The sequence below is a fragment of the Bradysia coprophila genome, unplaced genomic scaffold, assembly GCF_014529535.1.
Source record: "Bradysia coprophila strain Holo2 unplaced genomic scaffold, BU_Bcop_v1 contig_24, whole genome shotgun sequence".
NCBI classification, from domain to species: domain Eukaryota; kingdom Metazoa; phylum Arthropoda; class Insecta; order Diptera; family Sciaridae; genus Bradysia; species Bradysia coprophila.
Genome location: NW_023503501.1, coordinates 6375225 through 6393788, shown reverse-complemented (window position 1 = coordinate 6393788; position 18564 = coordinate 6375225). Strand labels below are relative to the sequence as shown.

Genomic DNA, 18564 nt, shown 5'->3' with positions numbered 1-18564 from the left:
AAAATCCTTTCCTAGTATTTGCTCGCATAGTTTTCCTCTCGAGATCGACTTTGAGCGATAGAAATTTTTTGTTGAAAAACCAGCCGTTCCTTACAAGTACGAGTCGAAGTTACGAATCTTTAACTTAAACTGGGGAAACGTCTGATTGGTTTCGTTAATTTCGTGAAAGTTAGAAATATTTCCAAAATGTTTCTTTCATCGTAGTGAGAGAAGAATTCACGAAGTCAATCCGCTCAATTTTTGAAATTTTGCAACGGATCGGGGGATCGGTAATTCACGGTATATCTTACGACGGGTAATTTACAACGTTGAGCTGAATTTTTCGGGCTAATCAAAGTTTTGCTTCATGAGCTTCAATGCTACTGAATTGACAAGTGTCAAATTTGGATACGAGCTAACGCTTCGGATTGTTTGTATTGTATGTTTTAACTCATACAACGAAAACAAGTCATCGATCTGTATAACAGAAACGCAGTGCCTACTGAGATTTCATCAACCTCCGAATATTTTCTATGTTTGTGCTAGTAGCAGTGCTGTGCTTTCACCATTTCTCTCACTTCTTTACACTTTTCGTTCCCAATCACGTCACTTTTCGTTCCCAATCACGTCCTTTTTCGTGCCCAGTTATGTTAACTTCATACGGAACAAAAAGGTGCTTGTTTTTGACCACGGGAGTGAAAACGTCGTCGGACTGCGCTTCGCGGAGCTCTGCTCCATCCTCGGATGCTTTCACCACCTGGGTCAAAAACGCATCTTTTTGTTCCTAGTAACATAATATACTATTACATGACAGCGTGCGGTTTGTGACTGTGAAGTGCTTACCGGATGCTGGCATGTAAAAGTACATTACATACCAATGGGGCAAATGAGTGAAATTTACACAAGAAGTACCATTTCCATCATTTGACCCATTGCCGAGTAAGATATTTTATTCAAAAACTTGAGGTAAAGTTTTGGCTCCGTGAGGCAAAGCTAACTTTACCTCAGCAAATTTTCCCGCAGACATACTATGAAATGATTCGTTCCTATAATTATCAATTTGTAGTTTCCATACGTTCCACTTTTCCTATCACAGTTTTCGTCTCTCTTTGGACAACCACCTTAGAGTTCTAAAGTGAAAACTCAGAGGTGATGTTACCATCAATTCTTCATTTCTTTCAATTCAACCACCAGATCCATCCAATTCAATTCAGCAAATCAGTTATAGGAAACAAAATCGGACAAACTTTTACCGATGCAATCTGACAAACTTTTACCGATGCTAGAGTATAGTGTTGTGAGAGCTGTAATTTTCTAAGTCACAAATTTAGATAATTCTACAGCTCAACCTTTCACATATGGCAAACATATCAACAGCTTTGTTATCGAATAAATTACGTCTTTTGATTATAACGAGATCACATCAGTCATATAAAAAATTATGTGTTGGCTGGAGGTTGCGAGTAAGGCACACATTTTCTTTTTAAATATCCGTTTGATTAGATATTATGCACCAACCTCCACACGTGTCACATTCATATTCAACCAAGTTTTGCCAGAAAAAGGTTTTAAGGCCAGGAGAAGGTGTTTCCTATTCCTATCGCAAAATATGTAAACAACTTCATATTTTGCGATAGTAAACACCTTGCCCTTAGCTTAATCGCTGATACAAGCAATATTTCGAATTTGTTCTACTTAGCGACACTTTGTGGTTCCAAACGCAATCGTTGTCGATGCACTGTCTGAACTTCATAATTTCGAATTTGTTATTTTGCCATCACTTTTACTTACTCAGTCAGTCGTTGTATTTTGTGGATATAAGCACGTTTAAGAAAATGTTCGCGCTTATACCGTACACTATTTTCTTTTAATATTTACACTCGACTATATCAAGTTCAAGTTCATCTAGCTGAAACATTTAGATATTCCAATGGAACTGCACGATATAGTCGTTCCAGAACGACAAAAACGACGTGTTCCCAAACCAGCAGTATTCGTACTGTTAAGTGTAATTTGTAAACGATATAGTACCGCTGCAATTACAAGTGAGATTGTCCAGGATGTCCAGTTAACTAGAGAGAAAAAGAACCAATCGAACCTATCTCCTTTTCAGCAATTTTAACCATTTTCATTAACTTGAAACTGGAATACGATAAGGACATGTCAACGACAGTATATCACTTTTACACTTTCATGGCATCTACTTTCTCTGTTATCGGAGCGATTATTGCAGAGAGTCGGTTCGGCATTTACAGGACCATAGTTTTGGTGTCGATTGTTTATGCAGTTGGTTGTGTTATAATTACCATCGGAGTCGTTGATGTATTCGACCTTCCAATACAGTAAATTGCATTTGAGTCAAATAATGTGGGTGCTAACGGGAAGTCAGTGACAACTCGTGAGTACGTGTACGTCGCTTTTCCTAACAATAGTAAAGAGTTTGTTAAGTGTTGTGAAGTAAAAGATTTAGCATCAAACGCTTGCCACAACTTATTATAACTGTGAGCTCTCACTGCTTGTTGTCCTACATTTCCACATATGTTAGCACCCACACTACAAAGAGTGTCACCCAAGATTGAAGCGCTAATTTCCGCCGACCATAATATTATCATATTTTCAGAGTCTTTAGTGCCGTCGGCTTAGTGGTAATGGCAATTGGTGATGGATGCATTACACCATTAATTTCCACATATGGAGCGTATCAGTATCATTCAACTGAAGTCGACAGCATCGCTTTGTTTTTTGTTTTATACTATTTCGCCTACAATGTAGGTAGTATAATCTCTCGTCTAGTCAATCCATTTCTACGTCAGGAAGTTCAATGTTTCGGCAATGATGACTGTTTTCCGGTGGCATTCGGTATTTCCGGATTTGGTATGGTACTAGTAGCAGTATTGACTGCTATCGCGAATCAATATTCGGAAACTACACACGCAGCAAGTAGGAATCTGCAGGACTTTTTTGCCTGCATAAGGGTAAGATGTGGCAAGATTCGAGAAACCCTTTTTAAAATAACTGTTGTCTTGCTTAGCACGCAGCTGTTGCAAAGATCAGATCGAAAGTGACGCGTAGTATATCGATTGAAGATCATTGGCTTAAATATTCCGAGAAAAAATATGGAAAGACGCTTGTGTGGGAGACACGAGTGATGGTTAACGTACTCGTACTCTACGTTCCAATTATTTTGTTCTGGGCACTATTTTTTCAACAAGGATCGAGATGGATATTTCAAGCAATGCGAATGAATGGCGACATAGGGCTTTTCACTGTCATTCCGGAACAGCTCAGTGTCATCAATCCACTGCTAGTTTTATTACTTATTCCAGTATTCGAAAGAGTTGTCAACCCACTGCTAGCAAATCTACGAATTATCACCGATTTGCAAAAGACAACCATGGGTGGTGTGCTAGCTGGTGTAGCTTTTCTATTGTCTGCAATGGTTGAGTGGCAATTGGAAAATGGAAAATATTTGCATATGACGTGGTTACTACCGCAAATCACCATAATGTCAATGGCCGAAATATTGGTCACCATTCCGATGATGAACTTTTCGTACACCGTCGCACCGAAGAGCATGAAGACGATGTTACAAACATGCAATAATTTGACAATGGGTTTGGGAAATCTCCTAGTGATAATTGTGGTCAAGTTGAATTTGTTTGAGTCACAGGCGTGTGAGTTTATTCTGTTTGCCGTACTGATGTTCCTCGATATGATTCTATTCGCGTTCTTAGCCAAAAGGTACAAACCATCATTGGAAGAAAGCACAGAAGAAGGAAAATCTTTTATTAAATGAAGTTTTTGTCGTGTGAAATAAAGCAATCAATCGAAGTATTTTCAATCTTGTACTTCATCAGATTTAACAGTACAATTAATGTCAACCAAATTTGTGTCTAAGTTTGCTTCAGCAGCTTTACCAGCTGTACAATCACTCTGCTTACTCGCCTACTCGCTTTTGCTACTTCTACGCCTGTGACTATGAAACAAACTTAGACACAAACTTGGTTGAGCTGTACGAACGTTGGTGGCTTATTTTTGTCGTCGCAATCGATAAGAGATGAAATAGCCGTTGGAAAGTATACACCCGTTAGTCATATAACAAACAAACTTGGTATAAAAATCTAAAAAAGGTTTTAATGTGACGTGACATTAAGGCTGCTTGAATTTCTAGGAAACATTGTAGACATCATGATCGTTGAGTACATTGGATGAGTAGTCAAACTCATCGTCCTTGTCGGTAAAGACAATTTTAAAATAATACAAAACTAAGATGCCAATAACGGCTGCCTGTGCAACCAGTATAATTAACAGGTAGCTGGCAATGAATGCATCCGAAATGCCCTTATTTTTCGTAGGCTCAGCCGGATTTAAATTATATTCAAAATAGTTTGTACCGTCCACCTCGGTGCAGTTCGTTCGCAATGAGAATCTTGCATAGTAACTTTTGAACGCATTTTTAGCGGTCATGATAAACGGATTTCCGTCAATGCACAGTGATTTTATCATTGGAATTGCATCGAACACGCTCTGTGGAAAGTCGTTTAGATCGTTCTGTTCAATGGATAGTGAAATTAGATTGCGATTCTTGTCAAACATTTTGGCATTTATCGTTGATATCTTGTTGTTATTCAAATCAATGCTCTCAATGCTGGGCAACTCGGAAAAGGTCTCGTCGTAGATGGCTGAGATGCCACAATAACTGCACCGGAACTCTTTTAAAATTTTACTTTTTATCAACACTTCGTAAGGTTGAAAGTTGAAATCGGAATTGTGACTCATCGATATACTCGCATTCACCTTAGATTGTTTCAGAATGTTAACCGGCAGGCTTGTCAATTTGTTGAAATCAAAATTTAATTTTTGCAAGAAAAACTGTGTACTGAATGCCGCCGGTTGAATCACTGACAACTCGTTCCCACTCAAATCCAATTCCTTCAGTTTCGGCAATTCGGAGAATGTGGCATTGAAGATGGTTGTAATCGCGCACGAACAACATTCGAATCGTTCCAATGATATGCTGGACAGAAAGCTTGAGTCCGGTGGGAAATCGTACAGTTTGTTGCGCGATAAAATGAAAACTTCCAGGTAACGATGGTCGACCAGCATCGTTGAGTTCAGTTCGGTGATGTTATTATCGCTTACATCGATTTGAATTAGTTTCAAATTGGCGGTAATTTCATCATGATCCAAAGAAGTCCAGTTCTGGTTCGTCCAATCTTTGATGTCTGATGTGACTGCATTTGAAGATCTTGTGAAAATTTCAATTCATTTACGACCGAAGGAAACAAAACCTCATTAAAATCTGCATTAAATTGCATACCCTTTCAATAATGCAACGGCGAGGACGACACTAACGACAGGAAAGGATCGACCAAATTTGCTTCGAATCATCGTCTATTTCTTGAAAAAGATGAGTCTTGCTTATTGATCAACTGAACTGAAATTGTAAACTCAATGAAATACAATATGCTATGCGGTTATCAGTTCGGAAGGTTCATATCTTATCACATCAGCGGTAAATAATTTGTAAGCTTTTCCCTATCAATTATATACTACTCCTACGTTATAAGAAAGAGGGGCTTACTTAAGCTAACGCATTTTGTTGTTGTAATTCTAGATAAAATTAGAATTTTCTTTCCTTGCCTAGGAATTACTGCCGTAAGATAAGTGTTCTATAAAGGACATGTAAGATTTTCCATGTAAACCAACGGTTTGAACGACAAATGTATTGTAAAATTATCAGAGAATCTACTACTTCGATACGATGATCATAGTGATTATAGTGCTTGGTTGATACAAGGGCGGATCTATATCCCTTTCTCTCTCTTTATCTTCGATTTTTATTTCGTTTTGCACCCTTTGTGTAAAACTTTGTGCGTCATCTCATCGAAAACCACTCAATTACAGTAAATTCACCTTAGTAATAATTTTTGCTTAAGTGTGCGGATGTGTTGCCTCGCCTTCGGATAGAACAAACACTCACATACTTCTGTGCGATTGAAAATGACGTTGCAGAACACATTTTTTTATCAAAACCATAATAACAAGACCTCACCAAACTTTATCTTATCAAATTGGTCTTATCTTTCGATGTAAACTGTGAGGTGTTATTACGCCACTTTTAGAATTACTTATAGGATAATTGTGGACATAAAATGTGTAATAGCATACTACTCTCTTGCTGAGATATTTGTTGTGGAGACGCTTCGGAAGTTTGTAGTCCGAGACCAAGGCGAAGGAACTGGGATTTGACTCCTCATTTAATTATTTTAAAACGAGCCATCAGAACAGTCGGAGCGTTTGCTGCGACTGAGCCCCGTACAAACCCGTATATCTATTGCGTACGTGACCCTAGTGCGTCTGTCACCCTACTTTGACCGTAAGCCTATGCGCCGGTTAAAGTAGTTAAAGTAAAATTATTATGAAATGTGTACATCTTAGAAATTGCGCATAGCGCAATTACGAAGCCCCGTACGACGTTCCTTTCAAATAAAACAAAACTTTCAAATAGCCCTAAAATTTTAATTTATTGAGTATAAATACACATAGGCCTAGTATCGGCCTCAGTCCGAGGATCCAAATTTTTTTTTTTCAACTACATTCTATTCGGCCTTTGATTACCTTCCAAATGAAACAAAAAATACGAAAAACGTATGAAATTTGCTCGAGTTATATGTAAAATACACATAGGGCCCTAGTAGCGGCCTTAGTCCGAGGACCCAAATTTAATTTTTTTTCAACAACATTCTATTCGGCCTTTGATTACCTTCCAAATGAAACAAAAATTACGAAAAACGGATGAAATTTGCTCGAGTTATATGTAAAATACACATAGGGCCCTAGTAACGGCCTTAGTCCAAGGACCCAAATTTAATTTTTTTTTCAACAACATTCTATTCGGTGTTCGATTATCTTTCAAATGAAACAAAAATTACGAAAAACGGATGAAATTTACTCGAGTTGTATGTAAAATACACATAGGGCCCTAGTAGCGGCCTTAGTCCGAGGACCCAAATTTAATTTTTTTTCAACAACATTCTATTCGGCCTTTGATTACCTTCCAAATGACACAAAAATTACGAAAAACGAATGAAATTTACTCGAGTTCAATGTAAAATACACATAGGGCCCTAATAGTGGCCTTAGTCCAAGGACCCAAGTTTAATTTTTTTTCAACAACTTTCTATTCGGCGTTCGATTACCTTCCAAATGACACAAAAATTACGAAAAACGAATGAAATTTACTCGAGTTCTATGTAAAATACACATAGGGCCCTAGTAGTGGCCTTAGTCCAAGGACCCAAATTTAATTTTTTTTTCAACAACTTTCTATTCGGCGTTCGATTACCTTCCAAATGACACAAAAATTACGAAAAACGAATGAAATTTACTCGAGTTATATGTAAAATACACATAGGGCCCTAGTAGCTTTTCACTTCTAAGGCCCTAACTCACGGTCCACTCACCCGATTTTAAAAAACTTTTTTTTCCTGGATTGGTATTGACAATACCTATCATTTGCCGTGTCATTTACATTTCCATCGTTTATTTTGCCATAAATATCACCAAAAGACCTTAAATCACTTTGGTGGCCCTATCTCACGAAGGGCCGACCCGAATATGCCCATCTTCGAACTTAGTCTCACTATTTTGACTATCTTTCAGGGAAAAAAAAAATTTTTGAAATCGGATTTGATTTACTCAAGATATCGACGTGACGTACAGACGGACAGACGGACAGACGGCCCAAATTTTTATTGCGGATTCGTCATCTATGAACATAGGCAAACAATTTGCCCTTACCGTCTTACCGAATTCCATCAATTACACACGGCATCGTAATCCTATAAGCCCCTTCGTACTTCGTACGGGGCTAAAAATATTCTGTCGCTTAAAACAAACTTTGAAAAACTATTGAGTTGTTTTATTTAAAGACTCGTATTTGTCACATAAAAAACTTATTTATACAAAACCTATCTTATAGTAAGATTCGTCGCTACATTCCTTGTCAATCAATGTTACCAATATTCGGAATGGTAAACGTAAGACATGCACTTATAGCTAACAAAACCGCTGGCATCAAAAATATGTAAGTGCAATAATGATCCATTAAAAATCCGATGAACAGCGATCCACAAACTCCTCCGAGTCGACCAACCATTAACGAGAGGCATAATGCCATTGCCCTGTATTGAGTTGGACAAAGTTCGGCTGTCGATGCACTGACAACTGTGATGGTGAGTCCAACGGCCATTACCGTAACATAGGAAATGTTTGAGAGCAGTGAACTTTTTGAAAAAATCAGTGTGATAGCGGAAATCGTGCAAATTGTAAATATCGAATTGATTGCAATTAATTTTCCAATTTTGTTGATAATCACCGCCAATATGATCCATCCCACAGCATAAATCGTATGCTCCACCAAAATATTGATAAAAGTTGAGGGTTCCAATTTAGTCAGACATTGATTGCTTGCAAGGGATACGTTGGAATTCACTTGCAATGACCGAGTTGCATTGTAAATCTCACAAATTGTCGCCGGCTGGTCACCATCATATCTCCATATACCGATTCCATTAGCAATTTCTGGGAAAAAAGTCCAGAATCCGTTAGTCGAACTGAATATGGAAAATTGAATAAAACAAGCGCGTAAAGTGTTCTTCAGGTGAGGATGCTGAAACAGCGGTTTCGTTTGATTCCACATAAATTCAAATACATTTTGATTTCGTTCTTTCAATCCGACACCGAATTCGTCGTCCTTGGTGAGTGACTTGATTTTTAAATGGAAAGAATTCCCCTTATTTTTTCGGTAGGCCAGCTGCAGAATACTCAAAGTTTCTGCTTCGTCGCCCTGAGCGAAAGTGTATTTCGGTGACTCGGGTACGAAGATCAACAGACAGATTGCACAAACGATGGTCGGTAAGGTTGCAATGATGATAAACAATCTCCATGGCTTGAGCGTTATATCCAAGGCTGCAAAGTAATGAGACCATTCTTGATTCAGGATCCAGCTAGCAGTGCCTGGATACCAGTAGCATGCCAGCCCGAGGACGGCAGAGACTAAACAAAAAATAAATATTTACACGCTGATTACGCCACTCAAAGTGGTATTGGCACTAGAATTGTTATACATCCTGTAAATGCGAGTGTTGTCTATCAAAATTCGGTCCATTGAAACACAACACATCGTTCAAATTGCAACTCACCGTACATCAGTGCTCTAGATCTCATTTCAACAGAGTGAAATTCACCCACATACGCATACACTGTTGCTGACGGACCGGAAATGCTGGAGAAATCGGTCAGAATTGTAATTTCAGTCATAAAACTATTAGCAATCTAACTCACAATACTCCGTTCAAAAATCTCAAAAGCAACAATAACCAAAATGATGTTGCGATACTCGATACTAGCGATAAGAATGACGCTATGAACAGCGTCGGAACGATCACCTTTTTTCGTCCTCTTGTATCCGCCAAAAAACCCCACAAATGCGACGACAGAATTATACCGACGAATCCGATCGAACTCAAAATACTCTTGTCTTGAGTAGTCATGTCCAAGTCACATTGTGCAAGAGGTAAAATTACATTTATGGTAACGGTCTCGAGAAAAACACAGGCCAATGTGATGCCGGCCAGGGCGATAACGACATAATTGAATTTTCCGAAACCAATTTTTGATAACACATTATCTAGTGTATCACTGCTGGCGTCCGTAGTGTTGGCGTTGCCGCAATTCTCATTTACCTGATCCATCTTCTTCATCTCGATTTCAATGTTTAACTGGGAAAGAATTAAAATCTCACGCTTCTTTGTATCTCTTTTATTTGGCAAATATTTAAGAGGCGAAATCTCATCAACAAAACAAAGTCTGACAACGAAACTCGAGAAAATTAAACAAAGGCTTTGGTTGGATTAAATTGGATTGTATTAAATATTCGCAGAAGAAATTTATCATGATTTAATGAAATTTGCATAACAAGACACTAAATTAGTGTCGTACACGTGTGTTTCGGAGGAATTCGACACTGCAAATCATCGTAACTTAACAGAATAATTTTTTGATGGAAAATGTATTTGTGCCACCGATAATTAAAATATGACTCTTTTCAGCACTCATTTTAGTGTTGTAAAGTGACTTATTTCAGCACTCGTTTGATGTGATATTACAACACTCAGTGTTGATATGGAATTTTTATGAGTTGTTACAGCATTCGTTTGAGAAAATGCAAAGCAATGTGATCGATCAAATTTGAAGAGTGATTGTTTACAATGAAAATTATGATTTTTTGTGCTCTTGTCTATTTCAATTCTCGGTTGGCACAAAGCATGATGTGTTACACGTATTGTAATGAGATTTTTGTGCCACCGAGAATTGAAATACGACTCTTTTCAGCACTCATTTTAGTGTTGTAAAGTGATTTATTTCCGCACCCGTTTGATGTGATATTACAACACTCAAAGCAGTGTTGAAATGGAATTTGTATGAGTTGTTACAGCATTCGTTTGAGAAAATGCAAAGCAATGTGATCGATCAAATTTGAAGAGTGATTGTTTACAATGAAAATTATGATTTTTTGTGCTCTTGTCTATTTCAATTCTCGGTTGGCACAAAGCATGATGTGTTAAACGTATTGTAATGTTGACTTTTTCAGCACACGACCCAATTTTCCTTACTCGCTCCGCTCGTAAGGAAAACTTGGGTCTAGTGCTGAAAAAATCAACATTACATTACTTGTAACACAACATACTATTTCAGCACACGACCCAGTTTTCCTTACTCACTCCGCTCGTCAGGTCAAAACTTTACGAATAGACTTTAGATTGATTTTTTTTTCTCTATCACGGAGTACTTTTTGTTCAGTGGAAACCATAGTTAACCATGAAGACTGTGATGATGTGAAAAAGGAAATATTATTTGGATCAGTTATTTAAACTATCCTTGGAACAATTTGTATGAACATAAAGTCGCATAGAGATGATAACAGATGGCGTTGCAACAATTTGGCCATGTGTAGATTCGTCTTAAGTCAATGAATTTATATACTTGATAGAAGGTGGATATCGAACAAGGAATGCGAGATCAACACCTCGCAAGATTTTTGACATGGCGATATAAATCGGCAATGGTAGTCCGGTTTGTCTGTTTTGGTTATCCACATTTAAAAATTTTTAGCACACTGATTAAGAATGTATGAAGGTCGCGCTGTAATCTTAGAAATGTGGATCCTTGGCTTGAATAAATCTCGATCTTTTTTTATTCGTCGAGGAAATATATTCTCAAGGTTATGTTCGAAAATGGATTGTCTTGATATATCGATCTGTCTTATGTTGCCTAAAGAATTTTTTTTTCTATTCTTGATAACACTTTAGCCATGTTTCATAGTTACCTTTTAAGCACAATTTTTTGATAACACATTATGTAGTGTTAGTCGTGATAGCATAACCGGAATTCCCACTTACCAGATCCACCTTCTTCATCTCGAATTCGGGTGAGAAACTGGGAAAACAATTAAAATCTCACGCTTGGCAAATATTCCGGAGTCACTAGAGTCAAATTCTGATGAAGTCGAGTAAATTAAACATAGTCTGGTTGGATTAGATTTGTTTATGTTAATTCACAGAAGAAAGTTTATCTTAATTTAATGCAATTCGCATAACTCAACACACTAACAGAGTGTCACACGTGTATTTCGGTGGAATCAGACACAGTAAATCAACGTGAATATTTTTGTCTCAAACAGATCTTTTCAGTTGGTGATACTAATTTAACGAAAAATGTGTGTGCTAACACGAACTTACCTATAAATTGACTAAATACACAACGCGATTTACGTGGAATACTGTAATCCTCTTGAGAGAAAATCGTTTTTTAAATGTAAAATTGTTTCTTTGAATTTTGTTTGAAATTAAGTTGGCGAATATAGAATTTTTCCCTGTGAAAAAGACATTGCAATTGTTTTAAATGCTGCCCATTTTATCGCTTTGCTAATTTATAATAAGAGTACATTACTTTGGATGCTGCTCCTCAAAAATACTCAAGAGTTACTGAATGAATTACTTTCGAGGCTTCCAATGTATTCTACCACATTCGCAAAAGTTGAATATAGCATAAAACTCCACGAAAAATGACCCGAAAATATTGCACATGCAATCGATCATTTTCGGAGGGGGCAAATTGCTATGTAATGTTCGACTTTCGCATTGGGCAGGCAAAATAAATTACACGCCAAATACGCAACAGGAAGTTGTTGTTTTTTATTGTAATGGTTGTTATTCGAAGAGATACATTGAATAACTTTCTAGAGAGTTATTTGAGGCATGAGATTATTATTGGCTCTTGATTTGTTTTTAAAGTTGCAAGTCTAAGTAAGTAATTTAGAGCTGTAGGCTTTTTATGATTATTTAATCTTCGAACCAAAAGCACATTTCGTGACCAAATGTGTGACATATCGTTTTAGAGGTACTGAAAGACAGTAACTAAGCAAAATAATGTCTGAACAATTAGGTTCGATTAAGTGTTCTTCAAAGGTCGGCTCAAGAAAAAAAAAATTGTTGTCGGATAGCTTGTTACTCATAAAGGCAATTGAAAAATCTCATCGGTGGCTAGCCGAGTATAGGGCTGTCGGTGGCGATGAGGATTTTTCTCGGCAAGTTCAATCTTGACTTTTTTTTAATAAATACAAAAATCCCAGGCTACTCATTCCACACGAGACATTTCAATTCTCAAATTTTCCATATATTTTGGTGAACTTATATGACCCATTTTCGGATATGTTTTGACCTCTTCAAAAATCAATCTTTTTGTTTTATTGCGGGGATCGTTCGATGAGAAACAAATTGATGGAGAAAATGCTTTCATTTTATTAATTTAAATCTTTTTAAGGTAAAAAATAGCTTTCTTAAATCTAAAACCTTTTCCAGCCCTGCCGTGTTGAGCCAAATCCTCGTATCGCATTGCTTGTGTACTTTATAGACCTTTCAATAGATTTGAGCTTCTTTTAGATTCCATTGGAAAAGTGGAATACAAAAGAAGCTTAAAGCTCTCGGAAGCTCTTGAAAAGCAAATATGATGCGGTGTTTTGGCTGAACACGACAGAAACGCATTATTGTATCAAATTTGCATGTTACAATTTTCAAACATTCGTCTTGATGTTTTTTTGTTGATGTTGTCGATAGCAGATGCCGTACGTTAGATCTTAGCTGTATGATGAATGGCGCCAAATGAGTCCACGTGATAGCGGTTTTGGTTCTGAAAATGTGCCAACGATAAATGACTGAGAATTCAGCTACGATTTTGTAGATAGCTAGGATAGAGTCCTCTGGAGAAACTAGGCTCTCGGAATGTTAGAAATACAAAACTAAAAGTTTCAACTAACCTTCAACTGTTGTAAGAATTTCTCAGCTGACATCTCATCGACTTGTTCTTTAATCGCGACGATTTTCCTTTAAAAAAACAAAATTTTAGATTGCACCATCGTCAATTCGAGGATTCATAGTCAAGAGCCATACTTGAAGGTTTCATGCACACCCTCGGCCATGCGAACATCACCGCAAACATAGACATGTGCATTTTCGTGCTTAGTAAGTTGATATATCTGGCTAAAGTCACGGAGTAAAAGGTCCTGGACGTAGGTCTGATGGATAGTTGATTGTTAATTTCAATTGATTTTTGATTCAAATGTTGCAAACTCTTACCCTTTTCTGACCGGGTTCGCGTGACAGAGCCAAGTAGCTCTTCTCTAAAACTTGTTTCGCTAACATTTCAAGCTTCTCGTCCATGTAAATCTCATGGTTCTTAGTTCGATTGCCAGAAAATATCCAAATTTTTGGTCCTTCAGTTGAAGAGTTGTTATGCTTGAGCATTTCGTATTCCTGCCAGAAACTTCTAAAAGGTGCAATTCCAGTACCTGGAAAACGGATAAGATAACGATGATAATATCGTATCAGAGAAGTGAAAGTCTTGTGACCACAACAATCGGCTAAATAGAGATCAGAGTCATCATTCCGTCTCCGGAATAACTTAACGATGCTCACCTGGTCCAATCAATATCAACGGAGATGGATCAGCACTCACTGTTGTGGGCAAATGAAAATTGTGGGCACTACGAAAATACAATAGAATCTCATCGTTGGCAGTCAAGCTGTTAAGATAATTTGAGCAGACACCTGATCGGATTTCTCCATCTACAAGAAGTGGAAAATAGAATTTAAAAAATTTAAAAACCAATGGCACTTCCACGAACCGTCAGATTCATATTTAACGATGTCAACAGTCAAATGAACTTCATCCGGATACTTCCGTTGTGATGACGAAATCGAGTAGAATCGAGGTTGGAGTGTATCCAAATTAGCAAGGAATGGCGCGATTGGTGGTCGACATGATGGGAACTCGTCGAGAACAGCCAACATATGTGGTAACTTTCTTGATTTCCACAATTCATAACGGTCATTATCAGTTGAAAGCAATTCCATTCGAAGCATTTCCTCTTCGTTGTGACAGTGAGCAGCCAGAAATGATAAAAATTGCTTCGATGGAGGGGTTGTAATATTCAAAAATCTTGAGAGCAATGTGCGAATCGAGGCTTTGGGAATTTTGTTGTGATGTCGCCAGGTTTGAATGACCTCTCCGTTGGCATCAGCCAAGATTTCCATGCGGAGTATTTCGTCCGGATCTTCAACTTCGTTGAACTTTTCTATCAATCCATTGACAAGTTGAGGATCGTTGACTGGACATATGCCCACATGATCACCCGGTTCGTAGTTGATTTCGCTCTAGATCCGAATTTAAGACATTTTAATGGAGTTAGAGATAATACTGACTGATAGGAGAACAATCTTTTGAACACATCATTACCCCATCAATACAAATTTCCACGAGTATGCAGACCGAGGCTGTATCTCTCCGAAGATTTAGTGGTCTGCACTTCAGTTGACAGGAATAAATATTTTTACGGTGGAATCTACCGAGCAATTCCTCTAGAGAATCACGAACATACGCGCCATCACAAACTGATGCCAGTCGTACATTTTTCTCGGTCCGAATCGAGGTCTCCAATGAGATTAGGTGTTTCGGGACATGACTGAAATCAACTAGGAATTTGTCGCAGCATATCTTGAAAATATCTCCAGCCCACTGTTGAAAATCGTGTTTCTGGTCGCACAACTCATCACCAAGCACAACGGGCAAAATTCGTTCCCCACCAAGTTCGTTGATGGTTCTGTCCAGCGAAATTCCGAACTTACATAGATTAGGATATGCTGATGATCCGAGAGCGAAAACGGAAAATCTGTTGGACATTTTTGAGAAATGGAGTGCGTCTTGGATGGCCTCTTTAGAAACTAAAATGAACTCACTTGAGAGCTAGATGAAAGTCATCGTTCTTCAGAGTCTCCAAATGTTTAAAGAATTCTATCGCATTTTCTGGTGGATCTCCATTTCCAGTAGTCGAGACAATGCAGAACAGTATAGTTTCCTTGTCTAGTGATTCAACATTATAATCAGACATATTATAAATCTGAAACCAAGGAAATTGATAAAAGAAGCTTGCTGAATCATCACTTAGCACTCACTTTTGCGTTAAAAATAGTGCTCATAAGTTTCACCAGTTTTTCGGCATAGCACTGGGCGTTTCCCGTTTCTGTTGCATATAAAACGGTCACATTGGTTCGTGTTCTCAATGCTCTCCGATATAAGACATCAGCGAAAAGAACGGATCTAAAGGGAATATATTTATTCTCAATTTGTTAGAATATCTGTCTCGAAATTCCCTAACATTGCGACCTCCTTTAAATGCTTGAAATGTCCTGCATATGATTTCTTGTTAAGTCCCCTCCACTGGTGTGATTTGACTGAAATTTTATCATTTTTTGGTTATTTGCGACAAGTGGTTGATAAGAATTTTACTTGGACTATCCTGATACTCGTAAGATGGCCACAGCCGATAGTTCAACATTTCTTGATGAAAGACTTGCGTTAATGACGACGAAATGGGACTACAGAGGGATAAAGAGAAATGTGAAATAGAAACTTCCGCATTGATCGCAATCGGAAATTCACTCGTTACTCACGGAACGATCCACACCCAATCAGCTGGACAACCTCGTCTTAGCTTGGATTCATTGTCCATATGCTTCATGAAACTTTCACTGGCCGTGTAATGATCCATAATCGTTACTTTCGCCTTTCGATAACTGTAGAGAACTGCCACGTTCACTTCTACGAGAACTTTGTCCTTCCATAGGGAAGTGGAGTTTCTCGTATTGAGTCCCATCTTCAAACCGATTGGCTGTTTAAACAAATGTTTAATGAGAGAATTGATGATTTCGAGTGTGGCAATTATGATGAATTATCTCAATCATATGCACCTTCATGAGATTCAGGCGCGTTTCTTCGCAAAGATTGCGGCAAGCGATTTCATACGATGTGTACCAGGCGGTGAACACACAACCGGTAAATATTAAACCACCACAGTCTAATTTCATATTAGCTACAGCCGGTAATGCATACCATTTCAAGTTCATTTTTTCAAACCAATCGAATCTGAAAGAATGGTTTTGAAGATGGTAAATCGATGCATACAAATCACAGAGTGCTTACTTTGGGTGGGTCAGAGGAACTTCGATAATGAAATTTTTCGGATACTCAAAATATTCTGGGCTAAAATTGGAAATTTTATTATTTTCGTTAAATTTTTAATGATTCCACAAAGAGTCGGGGATAAGTTGTCGCTAAAATGGATGGAAATTTTTAGTCGGATGAATCGTAGCATTTTGAGTACATCAGTGTACTCAGCTCACTGTAATTCGTCCACCTAAATAACTGACCATTGTCGGCAACTTTCCCAGTGTGGACAAATATCTTTACTCATTTCCGTTTGCCGAGAGGACGAGTGGCAGAACATCAAAATTCGTCCGTGCTGGTTTCCATCCAAGTTGAATACAAATTTTCGTTAGTTCTACGTTTTTCGGGTCTCCTAGAATGGATCCATCAGCCTCCTGATAGCCTGCATAGGAGACGAGTAAACTGTTCCATATTCTGAAATCGGACGACAAGTTTGTCCTTTGCGGAAAGACGGTAACTGCAGATCTGTTTAGATAGGATGAGTGGTGGCTTGTAAATACAAATTCGTTTTATTTGGATTCACCTCACGTTTCCACCGTTTTGGCTGTAGCTCAACTGATTGCATAAAGCTTCAAACATTTCCGACGCAGTCGTGACATGACGGCAATCGAAGAGCTTTTTTTTAAATCGAAAGTTAACGTTAGAGGCGTTAGAGTGAACGCAGTTTTAAATTTTAAGAAAGATATTCATCTCAAACTTTACTTTCAATTTATTCCATTGAATCCTTGCTATACACCGTGCAGCATTTCTCCACGCAGTTTTGCATCCAAACAGCAGCTCATCTTCACTTAGATGATATGTGCCCGTTTGTGTAAGGTCCTCTTCGACTTGTCGCAATCTCGAAATGTGCTGATCAGAGTTTTCATCATTCAAGGACTGGTAATATTGTATCATAAAATCTGTGGCATGCTCAAGAATGGCTTCTGGTTCGCGAAGGGTGTTTGGTAGAACGTTCACTGAAACTAGGCTGCCCTTGCAAATGTTTTTTGAACATCCTATTCGCTGTTGCTAGTCAGTTAATATAATAATTAATGCATGCTATGCTTGGTACAACAAGATTCAACATTAAGGGTATCTAAACTAGTGTTGCTACGTTTCCTTTCTTCGATTCACTTGGTCATTACATTGTTTTGATACACATCTCTACGGAAATCTCTCTCTACACGTACGATTGAGGAAGGGAACAAGCAATCACACACTGATGTTTCAAATCAGAGCGAACGACCAGCTAAATCCGAAACAAAAGAGTGTAACCTTAATGCTAAATCTCACTGTACACGTGAATTTAAGGTACTTTTGCACGAAAATATGGACAATCGAGACAATTGAGATGCCTTCAACATTCTACACACAAAACTTCAAAAGAAATAACTTGTGAATAAGGGAACAAGCTTTTGCTTAATTAGGACAAAAATATAAAGGTAATTTGTGGAACCCGAATTGGTCAAGTTATTTCACTTTCGTATCATGTTCGGAGATCGTATTTAGTCACCTGATATACAAGATGTTGTCTGAATATGTTGTTATTCACAAACGATCTTAGAACTAAACGATATACAGGTGGAGCGAATTTGAAAGCATCTCCTTCATTTGTGATCTCTACAAAATTTTCGGTTCAATTGAAACGTCCTGAATATTTACATTGAACGAACTCTGATGCAGCAGATCGTACGATTCTGCATTCGAGGCAAAATTCGTGATTTTCAAAGGTTTCGGTGATGGAACTGTTGATCGCTTATCATTCATTTCTGCATCAACTTTCACTGAAGTTAAATGATTTTTACAATTCAGATTCACTGATGGACACAGAACAATTTTGTCATTTAATAATTCCATATTATATTCACTGTTGTGTTAATGTTATTCAGGCGACAATCCAACTCTCAATGTCTACGAGGAAATGATTTTAATGCAATTACCCCAAATTTTCTAATTTTTATCTTTGCTTATTCGGTGCTT

The 18564-nt window shown here is 37.8% G+C and overlaps 4 protein-coding genes and 1 long non-coding RNA gene across 5 annotated transcripts; 2 read left to right on the top strand and 3 right to left on the bottom strand.

Moving 5' to 3' along the window:
- The first annotated feature begins 1806 nt into the window (after window positions 1-1806).
- On the top strand, window positions 1807-2786 carry LOC119078120. The gene is made up of 3 exons (XR_005087944.1): window positions 1807-2024; window positions 2093-2321; window positions 2600-2786. It is a non-coding gene; the product is annotated as an uncharacterized LOC119078120 (long non-coding RNA).
- Window positions 2787-2810: 24 nt separating this feature from the next.
- Window positions 2811-3806, top strand: LOC119078119 (solute carrier family 15 member 2-like). Its single transcript, XM_037185573.1, has 2 exons — window positions 2811-2954; window positions 3011-3806. The coding sequence occupies exons 1-2, from the start codon at window positions 2856-2858 to the stop codon at window positions 3773-3775; spliced, it is 864 nt and encodes a 287-aa protein (XP_037041468.1). The 5' UTR covers window positions 2811-2855; the 3' UTR covers window positions 3776-3806.
- Window positions 3807-4093: 287 nt separating this feature from the next.
- Window positions 4094-5439, bottom strand: LOC119078117 (leucine-rich repeat-containing G-protein coupled receptor 5A-like). Its single transcript, XM_037185570.1, has 2 exons — window positions 5300-5439; window positions 4094-5227 (listed from the first exon to the last, which is right to left on the bottom strand). The coding sequence occupies exons 1-2, from the start codon at window positions 5368-5370 to the stop codon at window positions 4147-4149; spliced, it is 1152 nt and encodes a 383-aa protein (XP_037041465.1). The 5' UTR covers window positions 5371-5439; the 3' UTR covers window positions 4094-4146.
- Window positions 5440-7893: 2454 nt separating this feature from the next.
- LOC119078116 (synaptic vesicle glycoprotein 2C-like) lies at window positions 7894-9786 on the bottom strand. Its single transcript, XM_037185569.1, has 3 exons — window positions 9328-9786; window positions 9186-9268; window positions 7894-9039 (listed from the first exon to the last, which is right to left on the bottom strand). The coding sequence occupies exons 1-3, from the start codon at window positions 9744-9746 to the stop codon at window positions 7988-7990; spliced, it is 1554 nt and encodes a 517-aa protein (XP_037041464.1). The 5' UTR covers window positions 9747-9786; the 3' UTR covers window positions 7894-7987.
- A 3041-nt stretch (window positions 9787-12827) lies between these two features.
- On the bottom strand, window positions 12828-18533 carry LOC119078115 (nitric oxide synthase-like). The gene is made up of 18 exons (XM_037185568.1): window positions 18247-18533; window positions 17308-17607; window positions 17129-17220; window positions 16849-17070; window positions 16582-16641; window positions 16350-16524; window positions 16053-16270; window positions 15889-15977; window positions 15758-15833; window positions 15555-15699; window positions 15339-15499; window positions 14839-15271; window positions 14228-14756; window positions 14019-14168; window positions 13680-13891; window positions 13494-13618; window positions 13361-13427; window positions 12828-13233 (listed from the first exon to the last, which is right to left on the bottom strand). Exons 1-18 carry the CDS (start codon window positions 18439-18441, stop codon window positions 13174-13176), a joined length of 3309 nt encoding a protein of 1102 aa, XP_037041463.1. The 5' UTR covers window positions 18442-18533; the 3' UTR covers window positions 12828-13173.
- Window positions 18534-18564: the final 31 nt, after the last annotated feature.